The sequence below is a fragment of the Eleutherodactylus coqui genome, chromosome 6 (assembly GCF_035609145.1).
Source record: "Eleutherodactylus coqui strain aEleCoq1 chromosome 6, aEleCoq1.hap1, whole genome shotgun sequence".
NCBI classification, from domain to species: domain Eukaryota; kingdom Metazoa; phylum Chordata; class Amphibia; order Anura; family Eleutherodactylidae; genus Eleutherodactylus; species Eleutherodactylus coqui.
In genome coordinates, this window is record NC_089842.1 from 23,341,073 (window position 1) to 23,358,230 (window position 17,158).

The window sequence follows — 17,158 nt, forward strand, 5'->3', positions numbered from 1 at the left end:
CCTGTTGTACCGCCTCTAGCTTGGATTCAAAATGTGATACCAGGCTGGCATAGAGGCTCTAGTACCCTGTTGTACCACCTCTAGCTTGGATACAAGATGTGATACGGGTGGGCATGGAGACTCCAAGGCCGGTGGCATCTCTCTAGTATAGTAAAGTTAGTAGATGCCGCTGCAGGAAGGAAGAACGGGCTGTTTGCGGGGACCTGTGGGTAACATCACATCCTCGGGTCCCTGTCATGTCCCCACAGCTCCTTGAGTTAGTTTAGGGTGCTGTGGAGACATGACAGGGTAACATAAGTTGTGTTTTGCCACTGGAATATGGAAAATTATTTTTTCTCCTAGTTGGCTAGGCCCCCGGTAGCGTGCCTCATCTTGCGAGCCCTCACACATCCACTGGTCCCAACACCTCCTAACAGTCTGGTCAGATGCTCCTCTCTACAGGTGGTCTGTCGGGGGTCCAGAGCCTGGTCACCTTGTATGTGCTCACACATCCACTGGTCCCAACACCTCCTAACAGTCTGGTCAGATGCTCCTCTCTACTGGTGGTCTGTTGGGGGTGTCCTGAGCTGGGTCGCCTTGTGTGCCCTCACACATCCACTGGTCCCAATACCTGCAAACAGTCTAGTCAGACGTTTCTCTCTACTGGTGGTCTGTCGGGGGTGTCCTGAGCCCGGTCACCATGTGAGCCCTCACACATTCACTGGTCTTAACACTTCCTAACAGCCTGTTCAGAATGGCCTGGTGGGGCACAATTCATCGCTACGACCATCCAGCTTCTCACACCTCAATAATGCGCCCCTCTCAGACTCTGCTAACGGGGTGAAATCTCTTCTCTGCGTCGTAGAGGCGTCTAGTGGTCAACAATCTCTACACAAGCGGAAGCAGAGGTCACTACACACAAGGAGCCTCCGAGAGCCTTTTATAGGCCAAGGGGGGGGGGGGGGGGGCACTTTTAGGGTCTCCGGTGAAAAGACCGCTCATCTAATCAACACAACTCTCCTCAGTCACATATCTGCCCGAGCTGGAACTCATATGTGACGACATAGGAAAGGCGGGTTTTCTAGAAGGACTGAACCAAATAGAGGGGGAAACACAACTACAACACAGTTACTGTAGGTCATTCTGAGGGGTCCTTATTGTTATTTCAGGGCTCTCAGCTGATGGGTCATAGTTTCAAACCTTTTAGTTTAAGTCCAATAACATTATAAAAACTGCAAGTTTGTTGACTAGTTCTGTTAAAAAAAAAAAGTGGATCCGCCTGAACAAGGAAAGGATCTTTGCTTTCTGTTTGCTGCCAGAAGAGCTCTAACTCTTGAAGGAGCAGCACACAGCAGCGAGCGTCCATACCATCACTCCACTTTGGGGACAGCTTCCTCCGCTGCACCCCAGTCGGGGATCTTCCTCTAGCCAGGTGGGTTTTGCCTTTTCTATCCACTTGTGTCTTTTCTGCTGTTATTGATACATTGTTACTTTCCATCATGTTGCAGTAATCGGCCGCTGCCTGGCATGTTCTTCTTGTGGTTGGTTAGGGGGGTTAAGGGGTTACATCTGCATACAGTGAGAATTAGGGGTTAACCGCTTCTGCCTCTGTTTTACATTTCTTACCCAACCACGAGTCTCAGGACAGTAGACCCACGGTCAGGCAGGAGCACGCCTCCTCCTGAAGTCCATACATCAAGCATAGGCAACATAACCCCTTACACAACCTTATCTTTATTCCTTCCTTTCTCCGCCAGAGACACTATAATAGACGCAGCGATCCTTATAGATTATATGCAGTAAAGGAGCGGCTTGTGGCCACATCTGCATCAGAGGCTCCGCTGCGGGCAGCACTAATGGACGTCTGACAGACCCCCATTATAAGTCAGGGGGATTTCTTGGGAGTCGATACTTTCCTTTCTGTGACAAATCTTGCAGTAGGGAATATAGCTTCTGCCTGGCCTGAAGTAGCTGATAACAGGAAACAATAGAGTTCAGATGGAGATAAATATAACTTCACTGTGACTTTCTGCCAGGAGTTATCATATAATCCATTGATAAACTATTGCTATCCTAACACAACAAAAACCATTGCAAAGCAATTAAATGGGCAAATGAATCGCGGCAGATAAAGTTTTCTTAGTGCATTAAGGGCCCATTTACACCGGAGGAATGCCAGGCAAACAACGGCCCTGCATATTTAGGCTGCATAAAATCCTGAATGATGAGCGATCAGTGTAAACACCAGCCATTCAGTACTGAACGGATGCTGCTTAAAGTAAATGGAGAGGGGCGGAGGAGTGCAGGGAATGAAATCTCCTCCAGCTCTCCCAGCCCCCTGCTGGCCACAGATAACACACAGATAACACAGGATCCACCATTCACAGTAGGTATAAGCTGTGAATATCCACTCCCATCCCTGCACAATCACCTCTGTGCAGGTAACAGAACATGTCTGGAACATGCTCCATCCAAGTCAATGGGTCACCTCCTATCCATTGTGTGAATGGCCCATGAAGCTGCTGTAAGGGCTCAGTCAGACAAGCGTTTTTTTTTTGCACGCATGTTAGGCGCGTTTGCAATTCACATCTATTAGAACCAGTGCTTTCCAATGGAAGCAGTTACTTGTCCGTTTTTTACATGCAAATAAAATTCGCACCTGCAAAAGATAGGACATATGAGTGCAAATGTACCCGGCCACGCGATCTCTTTCTACACGTGTTGTGTGAATTTTTTCACGTCCCTGAATGTGTGAAAAATTTGCTTGTCTGACTGAGCCCTAAAGCATTTGATGATAGATAGATAGATAGATAGATAGATAGATAGATAGATATTGTCTGACCTTACCCTAGACAAGAGCCATGCTGTGGGGTGAATAAAATAACCCTCCTTTCTTCCTCTCCCACTTGTATTAGTTGGTGGTATTAGCATGAGGATACTTAGCTGTATTGATGATGGACGATGACAGGGCGCTAGATCCTTCCTCTGGCAGACTTTCTAGAGCTGAAGGAATTCATATTAGCAAAATCTATAATAAGTCTATTTGGTCATGTGAAGGGCCCAGCTGGATATGAATTATATATTCAGAATCGGGAGGTCTCACTGAACAAAACGCATCTACATAGGTTGCGTTAAGCGCTCTGGAACCCCTTCAGGTTACATATTTCCATACCAGGTTACGATTTCTGCATCATGCTTGATATCAATACGTAGAGAAAATCATGACAAGAAATATGGCAGGCATATCTACCCGATCAGAGGACCTCATGAGGAGATATGACTTAAAATTAGGGAATTATGATTTTTCAGAGGGGGCCGGTAGAAGGTGTGTACTGATGAATCCTTTATAACGTGGGGCCCCACAGGCCCAAATTGTCAATCCATTGGGTGTTCTGCAGCATAGAGACTGTCTCTCAGTTTCTGGAACCCCACCAAGCAGACATTGGACCGAAATCCAAATCTGGTAACCTGCTTTTATTTTATTCACATTTATTATAAAGTACTGCGTGATTGTGTATTCATACCGTATTCCTTAACTCCCTTGTAATAACCTTTTTTGTATATCTTTGTACATATCAGATATATTTTGCACTGATAGACCTTTTCTACAATAAATCTGCAATTTAAAATTCAGCCTTGTCCATTTTAATAAACAAATGATACCTCCGAAGATTGTGTAAATAATTCAGAAATCGGATTCCAGTTTACCGATAAGAAACTGGTGCTGGCAGCTGTATGGGCATTGTAGAGCTCTGGAGTGTGTTAGAACGGATCAGGTTGTGATTTGTGCTTTCGGTTGGCATGTGGCATGACCCAGGGAAAGCTGGATACAAATCGGCCTGTATTCTAACGACCCCAAGCTTGCAATCTCCCTAGAGTGATCGATCGAGGCTCTGCCGTGACGGTTGGTAGTGGCAAGAGCGCTCTGAATAGTTGATCAGTAAGTAAGGGGACAGAGGCGGGATCAATAGGTATCATCCCCTCTCTCTCGCCTGTACGTGACATGGCATATCTTCTAAATGCTGTTAAATGTAGCTCAGGCAAGATGCCCCCCCCCCCCCCATAGTCATGAATAGACAGCAGAAAAAATGCTACAATCAGAAAATAAAAGCACATTAGAATAATGTAATGTTTTTCTCTCTAGTTTTAATTAATAAAAACATTTTTTGGTAATATAGCCCCTTTCCCCAGGGTACTAGTCAATTGCGGTTACAGCTAGGAGTAGTTACTGGTGATTATTGTATAATTGCTGAGGTGTGTCGTGCATTGTTAACATGTATTGGGCCAACTCGGGGACTGGTCACTTCTCAGGATCGCCATCGTCCTGCACAGATAAAACAATATGAATCAGAAGCGGCGCTCCAATGGTGTATAGAAATCTAGAGAGAGACAGAAAGGGTATAAAGAGAGACTCACCGCAACTGAACCGGTCCTAAATGGAAGGAACCGGTCAGTTTGTAGTCCACGAGAGCCTCTCCAATGAATATAGGTGAGATGAAAAGTGGCGGTCCTAGGACATCCCTGGGGGGAGAGCAGCAGCAAGCAACTCCAAACAAAAATGTTTAAAGAGGAAGAATATATTGAGGAATAAGGAAAAAACTTGCTTATGCGCTCCGTCAATTTTCATAAATGTATATAAGATCTTACTTGATAAGGGGTGCCTGGACTCCTGGCACCCCTTGCATCCAAGAAAGCAGGAAATCCAATGAGGCAGGCGTACTCCTTTAAAAAATATCCGATGACCCTCATCCACGACTCGTGGTGCTCAGGATACAGTCCGCCGCAGATCCGGGGAATCTCCACATTACACAACTGGCAGACAGCATGTAGAGGTTGGAAGGAAGAAGACGCCGCTAATAGCTCCACGTCTAGGAGAAAATGGGCGACTGGGCGAAATTCACAGCGCTCCAAGTCTGTATGACTTCTCACGAGCATGAGATGCTTCCAACATATATACATTTATGAAAATTGACGGAGCGCATAAGCGAGTTTTTTCCTTATTCCTCAACATCGTCCTGCACAGGACGGTTGACACACAGTGTTTCATTACTACACCAAAGTCTTCTTTTATAGTCGGGCCTCGGCCAGTTCTATTCCGCAGACCTAACACAACGGTGTAATCACAAAAGCAAAACTCGGCTGTCTACCTTCTAACTGATATATAAAGACGCCCCCTACTCATAATATGCCTTCTGCCACATATCACCAAGTAGACACATATCTACTCACATGGCCTGTAGCATAGGCCTGTCGGCTCCCTGGCTCGGGATCTAGAGGCTCACATCTGTTTTATTGATTCCTCGGAGGTCATATTTAATCAGGTTGATTACACAGCCCAAAATCTGGAGTGCCTACATGTATGAAGCAGAGCTTTCCCTTATCTTTCCCAGCTCCAGCAATCCAGACCCTTTTTCTGGTTTACACATTTAATCCCTTGCAGATAAATACTTTTGGATCCTGTATGCTTATGATTTGGTGTAAACACCTCACTGCCCTGGCCACTCTGCTATGGTATTAATACTGCATATTATGTAACTACTAGAGATATATTAAGGTCAGATAACTGCAGAAAACTCAATGAGACAGTCCTAACATCCCACCGATACTCCAAGCGGTTTGGAGTGCTACATTAGTAACTGTATAACCGCCTATTGATGAAAACGGGTGTGGGTCTTTTATGAGTTCCCCCCAACATCTCCCATGTGTGCACGTCTTTTTGTTCTATGAGGCTCCTAGTTTTTAAGCATCATTATAAAAGTTAATTTTTAAGGGTCAACCCAGTGAAATAGTTTTGCAATTGTTGATTCCTCTGTCTGAGTGAGTTACTATATACAGTGCTCAGTAATCTCCTGATCTCCCCCTAGTGGTGGCTGTATATACAGTAATCTCCTGAGCTCCCTCTAGTAACAGCTGCATATACAATAAGCTCTTGAGCTCCCCCTAGTGGCAGCTGTATATACAGTAATATCCTGAGCTACCTCTAGGGGTAGCTGTATATTCACTAATCTCCTGAGCTCCCCCTAGAGGTGGCTGTATATACAGTAATCTCCTGAGCTCCCTGTAGTAACAGCTGCATATACAATAAGCTCTTGAGTTCCCCCTAGTGGCAGCTGTATATACAGTAATATCCTGAGCTACCTCTAGGGGTAGCTATATATTCACTAATCTCCTGAGCTCCCCCTAGTGGTGGCTGTTTATATCTGCATGCAGTAATCTCTTGAGCTCCCCGTAGTGGTGGCTGTTTATATTTGTATACAGTAATCTCTTGAGCTCCCCCTAGTGGTGGCTGTTTATATTTGTATACAGTAATCTCTTGAGCTCCCCCTAGTGGTGGCTGTTTATATTTGTATACAGTAATCTCTTGAGCTCCCCTTAGTGGTGTCTGTTTATATTTGTATACAGTAATCTCTTGAGCTCCCCCTAGTGGTGGCTGTTTATATCTGTATACAGTAATCTCTTGAGCTCCCCCTAATGGTGGCTGTTTATATCTGTATACAGTAATAGAGCTCCCTCTAGTGGTAGCCTTAGGCAGATAGAATGTCATCATATAACTATGTCTATGCAGGGGATTTGGAGCTTCTGTAGCAGAATAAACACATCACTGATCCCTATGAGGATAATAAGGAATGACTCAGCGCAGAATGTTGGACAAAGACGATGCTAAATGGAGCAAATTCCCATGAAGCGTGTTCTTAGGATGTGACCTTTATGCACATACTGTACTGTACATATATGTTCTGGGAGCTCAAGGAAAATTGTTTTATTTGCAGGTGTGAAATGATGACCGAGGAAGAGATTGGTTTCTCAGTGCAAGACACATCAGGAGAACCTATGAGCCGTGAGATGGATTCTGGGTAATTTGTGGCTATTTTCTATTGATTATTGTACAAAAAGTATTCTGACAATGCTCAAAAGCTGCCTGCGCTGATGCTGTATGTGAATACATAATCCCCAATCACCGGCCTCAGCGGTCATGTGCCGGTATCAGCTGCCACTAGAGCACTGGAAAGATCGCAGATTGAGGACATAATAACAATTTTTTGTAGACTATTTGCATTTTTTTATCTTGTCAATCAACCCTTTTAACCCCTTAGTTGCATGGCCTGTTTTGAATTTGGGGACATGACACTTTTGGGGGGATTTTCATCTGAACTTTTCAAAAGCCATAGCTTTTTACTTTTGTCAACAAGGCCATATGAGGGCTTGTTTTTTGCATTGTGAGTTAAAATTTTTATCAGCCCCATTTTTGGGTTTAGATATATATATATATATATATATATATATATATATATATATACCCTGTTTCCCCGAAAATAAGACGCGTCTTATATTAATTTTTGCTCCCAAATATGCGCTACGTCTTATTTTCAGGGGGTGTCTTATTTTTCAATGAAGAAGAATTCACATTTATTGTTTTAAAAAAAAATATGAACATTTATTACCGTATATACTGCACAGTACCGTAATTGTCACCACAAACCAATATAGCTAGACAAACTGTGAAAACAAAGCAAAAATTACTCAATGACAGTCATGTCATCATTTTCTGGCACATCATCATAAACATCTGAACCCGGAATCTCCTGCTGAATTTCTTGACACTCCATTTCTTGTAAAATCTTCGGCCAAAGCAGGAAGGTTTTTGCCCCAAGAATCTTCCACGATTCCTTTCTTGTACTCAACGGAATAGCTCTTTCTTTTTGCGCTCATGTTTAGGGGTAAAAATATACGGTAGCAACATTGTTTATTTCTTGTACTTTAGACTCTTCAGCAAAAAAGCAGACACCCCCTATTGAATCAAAATGACACACTGTTTACCTGGCTCCCACACACTGTCTGGAGACTGTAATGCTCACCCCCTAAGGGCTCCTACCCACTAGCGTTTTTTTTTCACTGCGAAATTCGCAGGGTTTTTTTTTCTACAGGGGGTCTATGGGACTTGTAATGTTAAAATCGCGATCGCGATTTTAGCCTTACATCTCCCATAGCCCAAAGACCCCTGCAGAAAAAAAAAACCGCAGCGAATTACACAGTAAAAAAAAAACGTTAGTGGGTAGGAGCCCTAAGGCTGGAAATACGCTCTGTGAGAACCCAGCCTTAAGAATCACACATATGGTTGCCTGACTCACACACAGAGCCATAAAAAAGTAACGTATCTGCAGACAGAAGTTCCTGTACCACTTGTAAGCAGGGATGGTATTGCAGCTTCCGACCACCAGAGGGAGCTCATCACAGCAGACGTGTGCAGCAGCAACAGGACGATACTATGGAGTTTTCCAGCCAGCAAGGGGAGCTCACTCGTACAGCACAACAGGAGGTAGGAGACAACGGGGATGGCAGCAGGGGACAGGCCTCTCGACTTGCCTGCACACTTTAGTATGCCTTATTATCGGGATGTGTCTTATATTAGTGATTTCTGCAAATTTCTTAATGTGTCTTATTTTCGGGGGTGCCTTATTTTCGGGGAAACACGGTACCCCCAGCAGAGACGCTGTAAATGGAAGGAACTGACAGGCAGGCCAAATATTGTATATTTTTTAACTTTGTGGGAACAACCACACTGCCTATATAGCCAGTATACCTCTTTCACCTTTCCCACTGTCCCTGCCTCTCCAGTACTGCCCCTATACTATTTACAATGACTGCAGACTGAGGACGCAATGCTCTGCACGCCCGATATACAAAAAAAAAAAAAAATTGTGCAACACTGCTCCCAGCAGCCTCAATAGTACTGCACACGGTCAGATGTGGCCCTAAGAAGGACCGTTGGAGTTCTTAAAGCCTAAAATAACTCCTAACACTCTCCCTATAGCAGCTCCAGCATCAGCAGCACTTTCCCTGATCTATGTCAGAATGAATCTGTGGCGAGCCGCGGGAGGGGCAGATTTATATACTCGGGTGACACCTGATCTCCCCAGCCACTCACTGCAGGGGGGTGGTATAGGGCTTGAACGTCGCAGGGGGAAGTTGTAATGCCTTCCCTGTCTTTCTATTGGCCAGAAAAGCGCGCAAATTTCTCAGGGAAGAAAGTGAAAGTAACTCGAACACCGCGTGGTGCTCACCTCGAGTAACGAGCATCTCGAACACCCTAATACTCGAACGAGTATCAAGCTCAGACGAGTACGCTCGCTCATCTCTAGTCACCTCCTATCCATTGTGTGAATGGCCCATGAAGCTGCTGTAAGGGCTGTCAGACAAGCGTTTTTTTTGCACGCATGTTAAGCGCGTTTGCAATTCACATCTATTAGAACCAGTGCTTTCCAATGGAAGCAGTCACATGTCCATTTTTTACATGCAAATAAAATTCGCACCTGCAAAAGATAGGACATATGAGTGCAAATGTACCCGGTCACGCGATTTCTTTCTACACGTGTTGTGTGAATTTTTTCACGTCCCTGAATGTGTGAAAAATTCGCTCGTCTGACAGAGCCCTAAAGCATTTGATGATAAAGATAGATAGATGGATAGATGTGAGATGGGTATGAGAAGGATATGAGAAGGATATGAGAAGGATATGAGATGGATATGAGATGGATATGAGATGGATATGAGATGGATATAAGATGGATATGAGATGGATATGAGATAGATATGAGATGGATATGAGATGGGTATGAGATGGGTATCCTTTTGTCCTCTCCCACTTGTATTGGTTGGTGGTATTAGCATGAGGATACTTAGCTGTATTGACGATGGACTTGCTAATGTAGTTTTACAAAAAACATTCTTCTAGCAGGGGGCTAGATTCTTCCTCTGGCAGACTTTATAGAGCTGAAGGAATTCATATTAGTAAAATCTATAATAAGTCTATTTGGTCATGTGAAGGGCCCAGCTGGATATGAATTATATATTCAGAATCGGGCGGTCTCACTGAACAAAACGCATCTACACAGGTTGCGTTAAGCGCTCTGGAACCCCTTCAGTCTATATATTTCCATACCAGGTTACAATTTCTGCATCATGCTTGATATCAATACGTAGAGAAAATCATGACAAGAAATATGGCAGGCATATCTTCCCGATCAGAGGACCTCATGAGGAGATATGACTTAAAATTATGGAATTATGATTTTTCCGAGGGGGCCGGTAGAAGGTGTGTACTGATGAATCCTTTATAACGTGGGACCCCACAGGCCCAAATTGTCAATCCATTGGGTGTTCTGCAGCATAGAAACTGTTTCTCAGTTTCTGGAACCCCACCAAGCAGACATTGGACCGAAATCCAAATCTGGTAACCTTCTTTTATTTTATTCACATTTATTATAAAGTACTGCGTGATTGTGTATTCATACTGTATTCCTTAACTCCCTTGTAATAACCTTTTTTGTATATCTTTGTACATATCAGATATATTTTGCACTGCTAGACCTTTTCTACAATAAATCTGCAATTTAAAATTCAGCCTTGTCCATTTTAATAAACAAATGATACCTCCGAAGATTGTGTAAATAATTCATAAATCGGATTCCAGTTTACCGATAAGAAACTGGTGCTGGCAGCTGTATGGGCATTGTAGAGCTCTGGAGTGTGTTAGAACGGATCAGGTTGTGATTTGTGCTTTCGGTTGGCATGTGGCATGACCCAGGGAAAGCTGGATACAAATCGGCCTGTATTCTAACGACCCCAAGCTTGCAATCTCCCTAGAGTGATCGATCGAGGCTCTGCCGTGACGGTTGGTAGTGGCAAGAGCGCTCTGAATAGTTGATCAGTAAGTAAGGGGACAGAGGCGGGATCAATAGGTATCATCCCCTCTCTCTCGCCTGTACGTGACATGGCATATCTTGTAAATGCTGTTAAATGTAGCTCAGGCAAGATGGCCGCCCCCATAGTCATGAATAGACAGCAGAAAAAATGCTGCAATCAGAAAATAAAAGCACATTAGAATAATGTAATGTTTTTCTCTCTAGTTTTAAAACAAATATTTTATTAATTTTCACAGTGGAAATAAAGTACATTATAAACAAGCATAGAGATTCCGATACATACAGATGTGCATATCTGTCCACAATATTGATAAACATTGGATGAATATTTCCATTATAACTATGTTCTTAAAGGTGGGTCTATCATGTACCCAGTTGTGACAAGACATGAAAAATATCTTGTTAGTTTTCTCATATTTATTCAGATCTCATATATGCATAACCACTTATAGGGTAGCCATAATGGCTATTTCCTATCAGCTGTGGACATAAAGCTGATGAGAAATCACCATGCAAGAGAATAACTCCAGTGGAAAACAGTAACAACAATAACTATTAAGAACAACATTTTAAAGTTAAGAACTGTTGGCCTAGGTTAAGCGCCACCAAGACAGGCCATACTGCTGAGTGTGGTCGATTATGTAAGATACATGCCAAATGCTACAACACACCACCCATCCTCTTCCTTCCTAAACCCAATGATCATAGTGCGGGGAAAAAGACTTAACAGGAATAACCTGAGAATTGAAGCCACTTTGCCCAGTTGTTTTTGAATTTTCCCATCTGGTCTAGTTTAGTGGCAATTAAAGGTTCCATTACACAGTTGTGTTGGACCATTAAGAAAATTTCGGATAATGAGGGGATATCAGAGCATTTCCATCTTCTAGCAATAGCTGATCTTGTTGCCGTCAGTACATGGGATAAGATCACAAGATCAGGGGGATTGCACTGTTCTATCCCTAGTGATGGGAGAGCCACACTTGCACTCCAATTAAAGTCAATCTGTAGAATGGAGCAAAGTGATAGATGTATTCGCTCCCATAGAGGCTTGAGCAAATCACACAACCACCAGACATGTATTAGCGAGCCTGTTTGTTTGTGGCATCTCCAACGTAGGTGTGAATGCTGTGGTGAAATCTTTGCTAGATGATAAGGAGTCAGGTACCATCTGTATAAAAGCTTCCTATTGGTTTCTAGGTGATTTGCACAGTGAGAGGTCTTCAAACTGAGTTGGAATGCTAGCGACCATTGATCGGAGTTGAAAGATTTCTGAAAATCTCTCTCCCTGCTGATTTGAAAAAGAAAATTCTTTAGGTGTAAGCCAGATGATAGGGACACTCTTGTAGAGGAATGACTCAAACTTTGTAAGTAAGGTTGTAGGCGGGGGTTTTAGTGATGAAAGATAGTGTCGTATTTGAAGGTATTTATAGAACTCTTTATGTGGTTGTTAAGGAATTCAATGTTCCGTCAATATGCTGTGAGGCTCCAAATCAGAGGTGGTTATGGCGGCCGCCGTGAGAAAGCAATGAAACACAGAGATCAGGCCTGTGTCTAAAAGCAATCTGTGTTTATTCTGTACATTGTCATTTCTTATACAAAAAATAGAAGGAGTATCAGTAGGCGTATCAGTAGGCGTATCAGTGCAAAGGCTAGTGTTACAAAGTTCAATCTGTTATACTGAGGTCAAAGTACTAAGGTGGTGAATAATTGCGTTTTCTCAATAAACATGGCTTCTTTTGTTGGAATGTAGACTGACTGTCTAGTACCTTGATTCTTTATCACAATCTACATTTTAATCACATGCCCTAGACAGCAGTTAATGATCGAAGCATTCCATTATCCTTTGATCATTGTAACGAGATTAACAAGATCTTGGAGACATGATGGACATTTAAGATTACACCTCTACTTAATGTAATTAAGTACTAACCTAAATGTACAAGCATTTATCAGAGCTTTTCATAGGACACAGAATAGAGTGTACAATTTAGGCCTAAAGCCTCCGGAAACGTATATCAAAGATACATACATATATAAATTAATATGTTCATAACCCTCACAATCCCCCATTTGAAACAGTCCATCTTGAAAAGAGCCTTTGTTGTGGTACTATCAAGGGTGCTAAGCCACCCCTGCCGGTCTTTCTATCCTCTTCGCCGGATCCCCACTGTTGTTGCTCTTTTACTCTTTTGGCTGTGTTAACGATATCGTAGAGGGAGCGATTCCAGATAATTTGCTTGTCTCCGTATCCCACAGAATGTCCATAAGTTGCAAACACTCAAAAGAATGAACAAAAGAAACAGTATTAGTAATGGGTGAAACATAAAATCCATCATCTTTCCTGCTGTAGGTGACCATCCAGTAAAAATATCATACCAGTTATATTCTGTGTCTATCTGGATCTTATTACCTATGCTGACCAACTTATCTCCTACCCATATAGTTTGTTTTTATAATTCCATAAGGGAGAGGTTAGTAACATCCAAATGCTTTTGAAGGTGTTCAGTGTCTTTCATTAGTCTTACAATTCTACCCAAGGATATAGTCAGTTAGAGTACCATACTGGGCCTGCAGTACCTGTGAAAAGTACAGACCCAACCTGGGTGCACACCCAAACAAGATTTCATATGGTGATAATCCTGTTTTTCTGTTAGGCACATATCTGACTGAGAAAAGGGCCAATGGGAGGCACTCAGTCCATGGTTTGCCTGTTTCTTTCATTGCTTTCTGTATTTTTAGTTTTAGGGTACCATTCATCCTTTCTACCTTCCCACTACTTTATGGATGATAAGGGGTGTGCAATGCTTGGGAAATACCCAGGGCAGACATGATGTGTTGCATTATTTCACCTGTGAAATGTGTACCCCTGTCTGACTCGATTACCTCTGGTACCCCATACCTGCAGACTACCTCATTCATGAGCCTCTTTGCTGTTGCCTGAGCAGTTGCCTTGGTGATGGTGTAGGCCTCAACCCAACCTGAGAAGATATCAACAACAACAAGCACATATTCATATTTCCCCACACGTGGGAGCTGGATATAGTCAATTTGCAATCTCTGAAATGGGTAGAGTGGCCTAGGCAAGTGTTTTTGCGGGACCTTTACTTTCTGTCCTGGGTTGCTCACGGCACAGATCATACAAGATTGGACAAATGATGCAGCAGTTACAGAGAACCCAGGGGCCACCCATTCTCTCTCAAGCGTCAGTAGCATAGCTGCCTTCGATAGGTGAGTCTTTCCATGGATCAGCTGGGCCATCATGGGGTACAGGGATCGTGGTAGGCAAGTTCTACTGACTGTTTGCCATACGCCACCCTGTTCTACTGCTCCCATATTAGTCCATTTATCTTTTTCTTCTTTGCTGGCTTGTGACTGTAATGTCTTTAGTACATCAATGTCCATATTTTTATCAAAGCCCAAATCATAGTCTCTGACTTGTGCGGTCAGTATCTTCTTTTCTTCTTTCTTCCATGGTTTGAGGGCCGCTGCCTTTGCTGTGAAGTCTGTGAGGGCGTTGCCTTTTGCTTCTGCAGTGTCGGCTTTAGTATGAGCTTTCACCTTTAGGATTGCTACTTTATCTGGTAGGAGTAGGGCTTTCATAAGGTTCTGTACTGCTGCACCATTCTTAATGGGTTGTCCTACAGAAGTTAAAAATTGTCTGGCCTTCCATATTGGGCCGTAATCATGAGCTATGCCAAATGCATACCTGGAATCAGTGTAAACGTTTGCTGTTTTACCTTCTGCCACTCTACATGCCTCAGTGAGGGCCTTCAATTCCGCTTCTTGTGCTGAGACATGCGGAGGCAGAGCTTCTGCTTTTAGGACATCATGTTGTGTGACTACTGCATACCCGGTATGGAATCGGCCATCCTCACCTTGGTACCGTGAACCATCTACAAAAAGCTCAAAATGTGCATTGTCAATAGGCGTTTCAGTAACTGATTCAAAACCTGCAGTTTCTTGCTGCATCAATTCTAGACAATCATGCTGGTGTTTTGAATCAAATAAATCAGAATCATGCTGTACAGAATTTAAAAATAACTGATCTGCAGTACCCAAATCCCCCCCCCCCCATTTGAATCGGGATACTCGATTGGAAGAAGAGTAGCCGGGTTCAAGGTAGTGCACCGTTGGAAGGAGATGTTAGGAGGCATGAGCAAGGCACATTGTAACCTTATTTGACGAGCTAGAGACAGGTGTTTAGGTTGTACTTGAGTGAGTATACTCTGGATGTCATGAGGGGTGAGAACCACTAGGGGGTAGTCCAGGACCAACTCAGAAGATTTGTCAACCATTGCTTGTACTGCTGCTACCGCACGGACACAGGAGGGGGCTCCTCGGGCCACCGGATCCAATCTCATGGAGTAATACCCAAGTGGCCGTGGACGTCCTCCATGTTTTTGCGTCAACACTGCCGTCGCATGACCAGAAAGTTCAGTGCAGAAGAGAGTGAAAGGTAGAGTGTAATTATGAATTCCCAGTGCTGGAGAACTGAGAATAGAGAGTTTTAGTGTATGGAAATTGTCAGTTGCTTCAGGAGTGAGAGAGAAAGGAACACTTGGAAGACAATCATAGAGTGGTTGCATCAGGGATGAGGCAGAACGGATCCAAGGACGGCAGTATGAGACAAGCCCCAAAAAGGTGCGGAGTTTGGCAGCAGAAGAAGGTACAGAAATGGCTTGAACTGCAGCTTTTCGTTCTTCTGTGAGATGTTTGGTTCCTTGAGCTAGGCAATGCCCTAGAAACACAACCTTTTGTTTACAAAGCTGTAATTTTTCCTTTGAAGCCTTGCAGCCATTTTCTGCTAAAAATTTTAGAAGAGAAATGGATGCAGATTGACATGTTTTCAGATCCTCAGCACAAAGCAGGAGGTCATCAACATATTGCAACAGCACAGTTCCATCAGGCGGAGTCCAGGCCTGCAAAACAGACTGGAGTGCCTGGGTGTACATGTTTGGAGAATTCTGCGCACCTTGTGGCAGGACGGTCCAAGCGTATTGTTTACCCTTGAAGGTAAAAGCAAAAAGGTACTGGCAATCCGGATGGATCGGTACACTGAAAAACGCATTTGCAAGATCTATCACTGTAAAAAATGTCGCAGTGGGCGGGACTTGTGCTAAAAGCGTATGTGGATTTGGCACTACTGGGGTGTCGAGTACAGTTACTTTATTAATTTCCCGAAGATCATGTACCATGCGATAAACATCTGGTTGTCCCTTTTGTGTTTTCTTTTTAACTGGGAAGAGGGGAGTATTGGCTGGTGATGTTATTTCCCGTAGTGCCCCCATTTGAATTAAGTCTGTAATTTGTGGGCCTATAGAATCCTCTTGGGCCCTACCCAATGGATATTGTTTTACTTGGGGGGCTACGCATCCTGGTTTTAGTGTGACTACCATGGGTGTCACATTCATATGACCAATATCTGTTTTGGACTTGGCCCAGAGTTCCTGTGGAACTTCCTGTAATATTATTTCCTCTTCTGTAGTTAAGAGGAAAATTGGCTGTGGATCATCTAGAGAAGCCACCATCTGGCAAAATTGTTCTGCATTTGTTTTTGCAAAATCAATCTGCACTGTTCCTTCTTCAGTAAACTGAATGGAAGCTGACAGGGCAGAGAGTATGTCTGTGCCCATAACTGACAGTGGAATATCATCACTCACCAATAGTTTTGTTAAAACTGTCTGGTCTCTGAATTTTATGGGGAGAGGGTCTGTTTCCTGAAGTTTCTTAGGAACTCCTTCAAGACCTACAACAGTTTGAGCTGTATTTTGCCGGTATGCTGGAGGAATTAGGTGGCTTTGGATGACTGAGGTTGCTGCCCCTGTATCAACAAGGAAAGGAATTTCCTTATTGAGTACTTCCCCTTTAAGAAAAATGGCCACACCCTCTTTTACATTGCTCATGGGGAAGAAGGGCAGAGGGTCGCCGACTATTCAATCTTGGTTTTCTGTTTCTCCCTTGGCGATTCGTGCTTTTGTGGGTTGTTCCTCTGCTGGAGGAATTTTCTACACTCCCGTTTAAAGTGCCCAGGCTTACCACAGAAATGGCACTTAAGGTTATGTTTGGGATGGGTGCCCCGTTTTATTTTGTTCTCTCCTGTGCTGTATTGTGCTATCATAACAGAGCTATGTCCTTTTTTGATTTTTAAATTTAGTTCAATGCCCTTGGCTGCTTGCACCAGGCCTGCTGCTTCATATTGTCTCCACTCAGGCTTGTTATCCATGAGTTTAGACCTCAAGGGTTCTCGCAACCCCTCTACAAAGGCCATGCTAAGTACATGGTCACCCAATTCTTGTATGCCCCTATACCCCAGATCTGACCAACGTTGTTGAAGGCGGGCATAAAATTGCTCTACACTTTCATCCTTCTCTTGTGTGACATTAGAAAGAGACAGGGAGGATTCTTTTAATTTTTCTTTTGCCCAACGTTCTAGACCAATTAAAAATATCTTACCACTTTTTAATTCTCTATGTTTA

General features: G+C 43.4%; 1 protein-coding gene across 1 annotated transcript in view; it reads left to right on the top strand.

Moving 5' to 3' along the window:
* Positions 1–1,338: 1,338 nt before the first annotated feature.
* The window catches only part of LOC136631941 (uncharacterized protein DDB_G0283357-like), a 35,808-nt gene continuing 19,988 nt past the window's right edge, over positions 1,339–17,158 (top strand). Inside the window, exons 1-2 of the mRNA XM_066606436.1 lie at positions 1,339–1,411; positions 6,750–6,833. Coding sequence (XP_066462533.1) covers positions 6,757–6,833 — 77 coding nt within the window. The 5' untranslated portion in view covers positions 1,339–1,411; positions 6,750–6,756. The remainder of the gene's footprint in view (positions 1,412–6,749; positions 6,834–17,158) is intronic.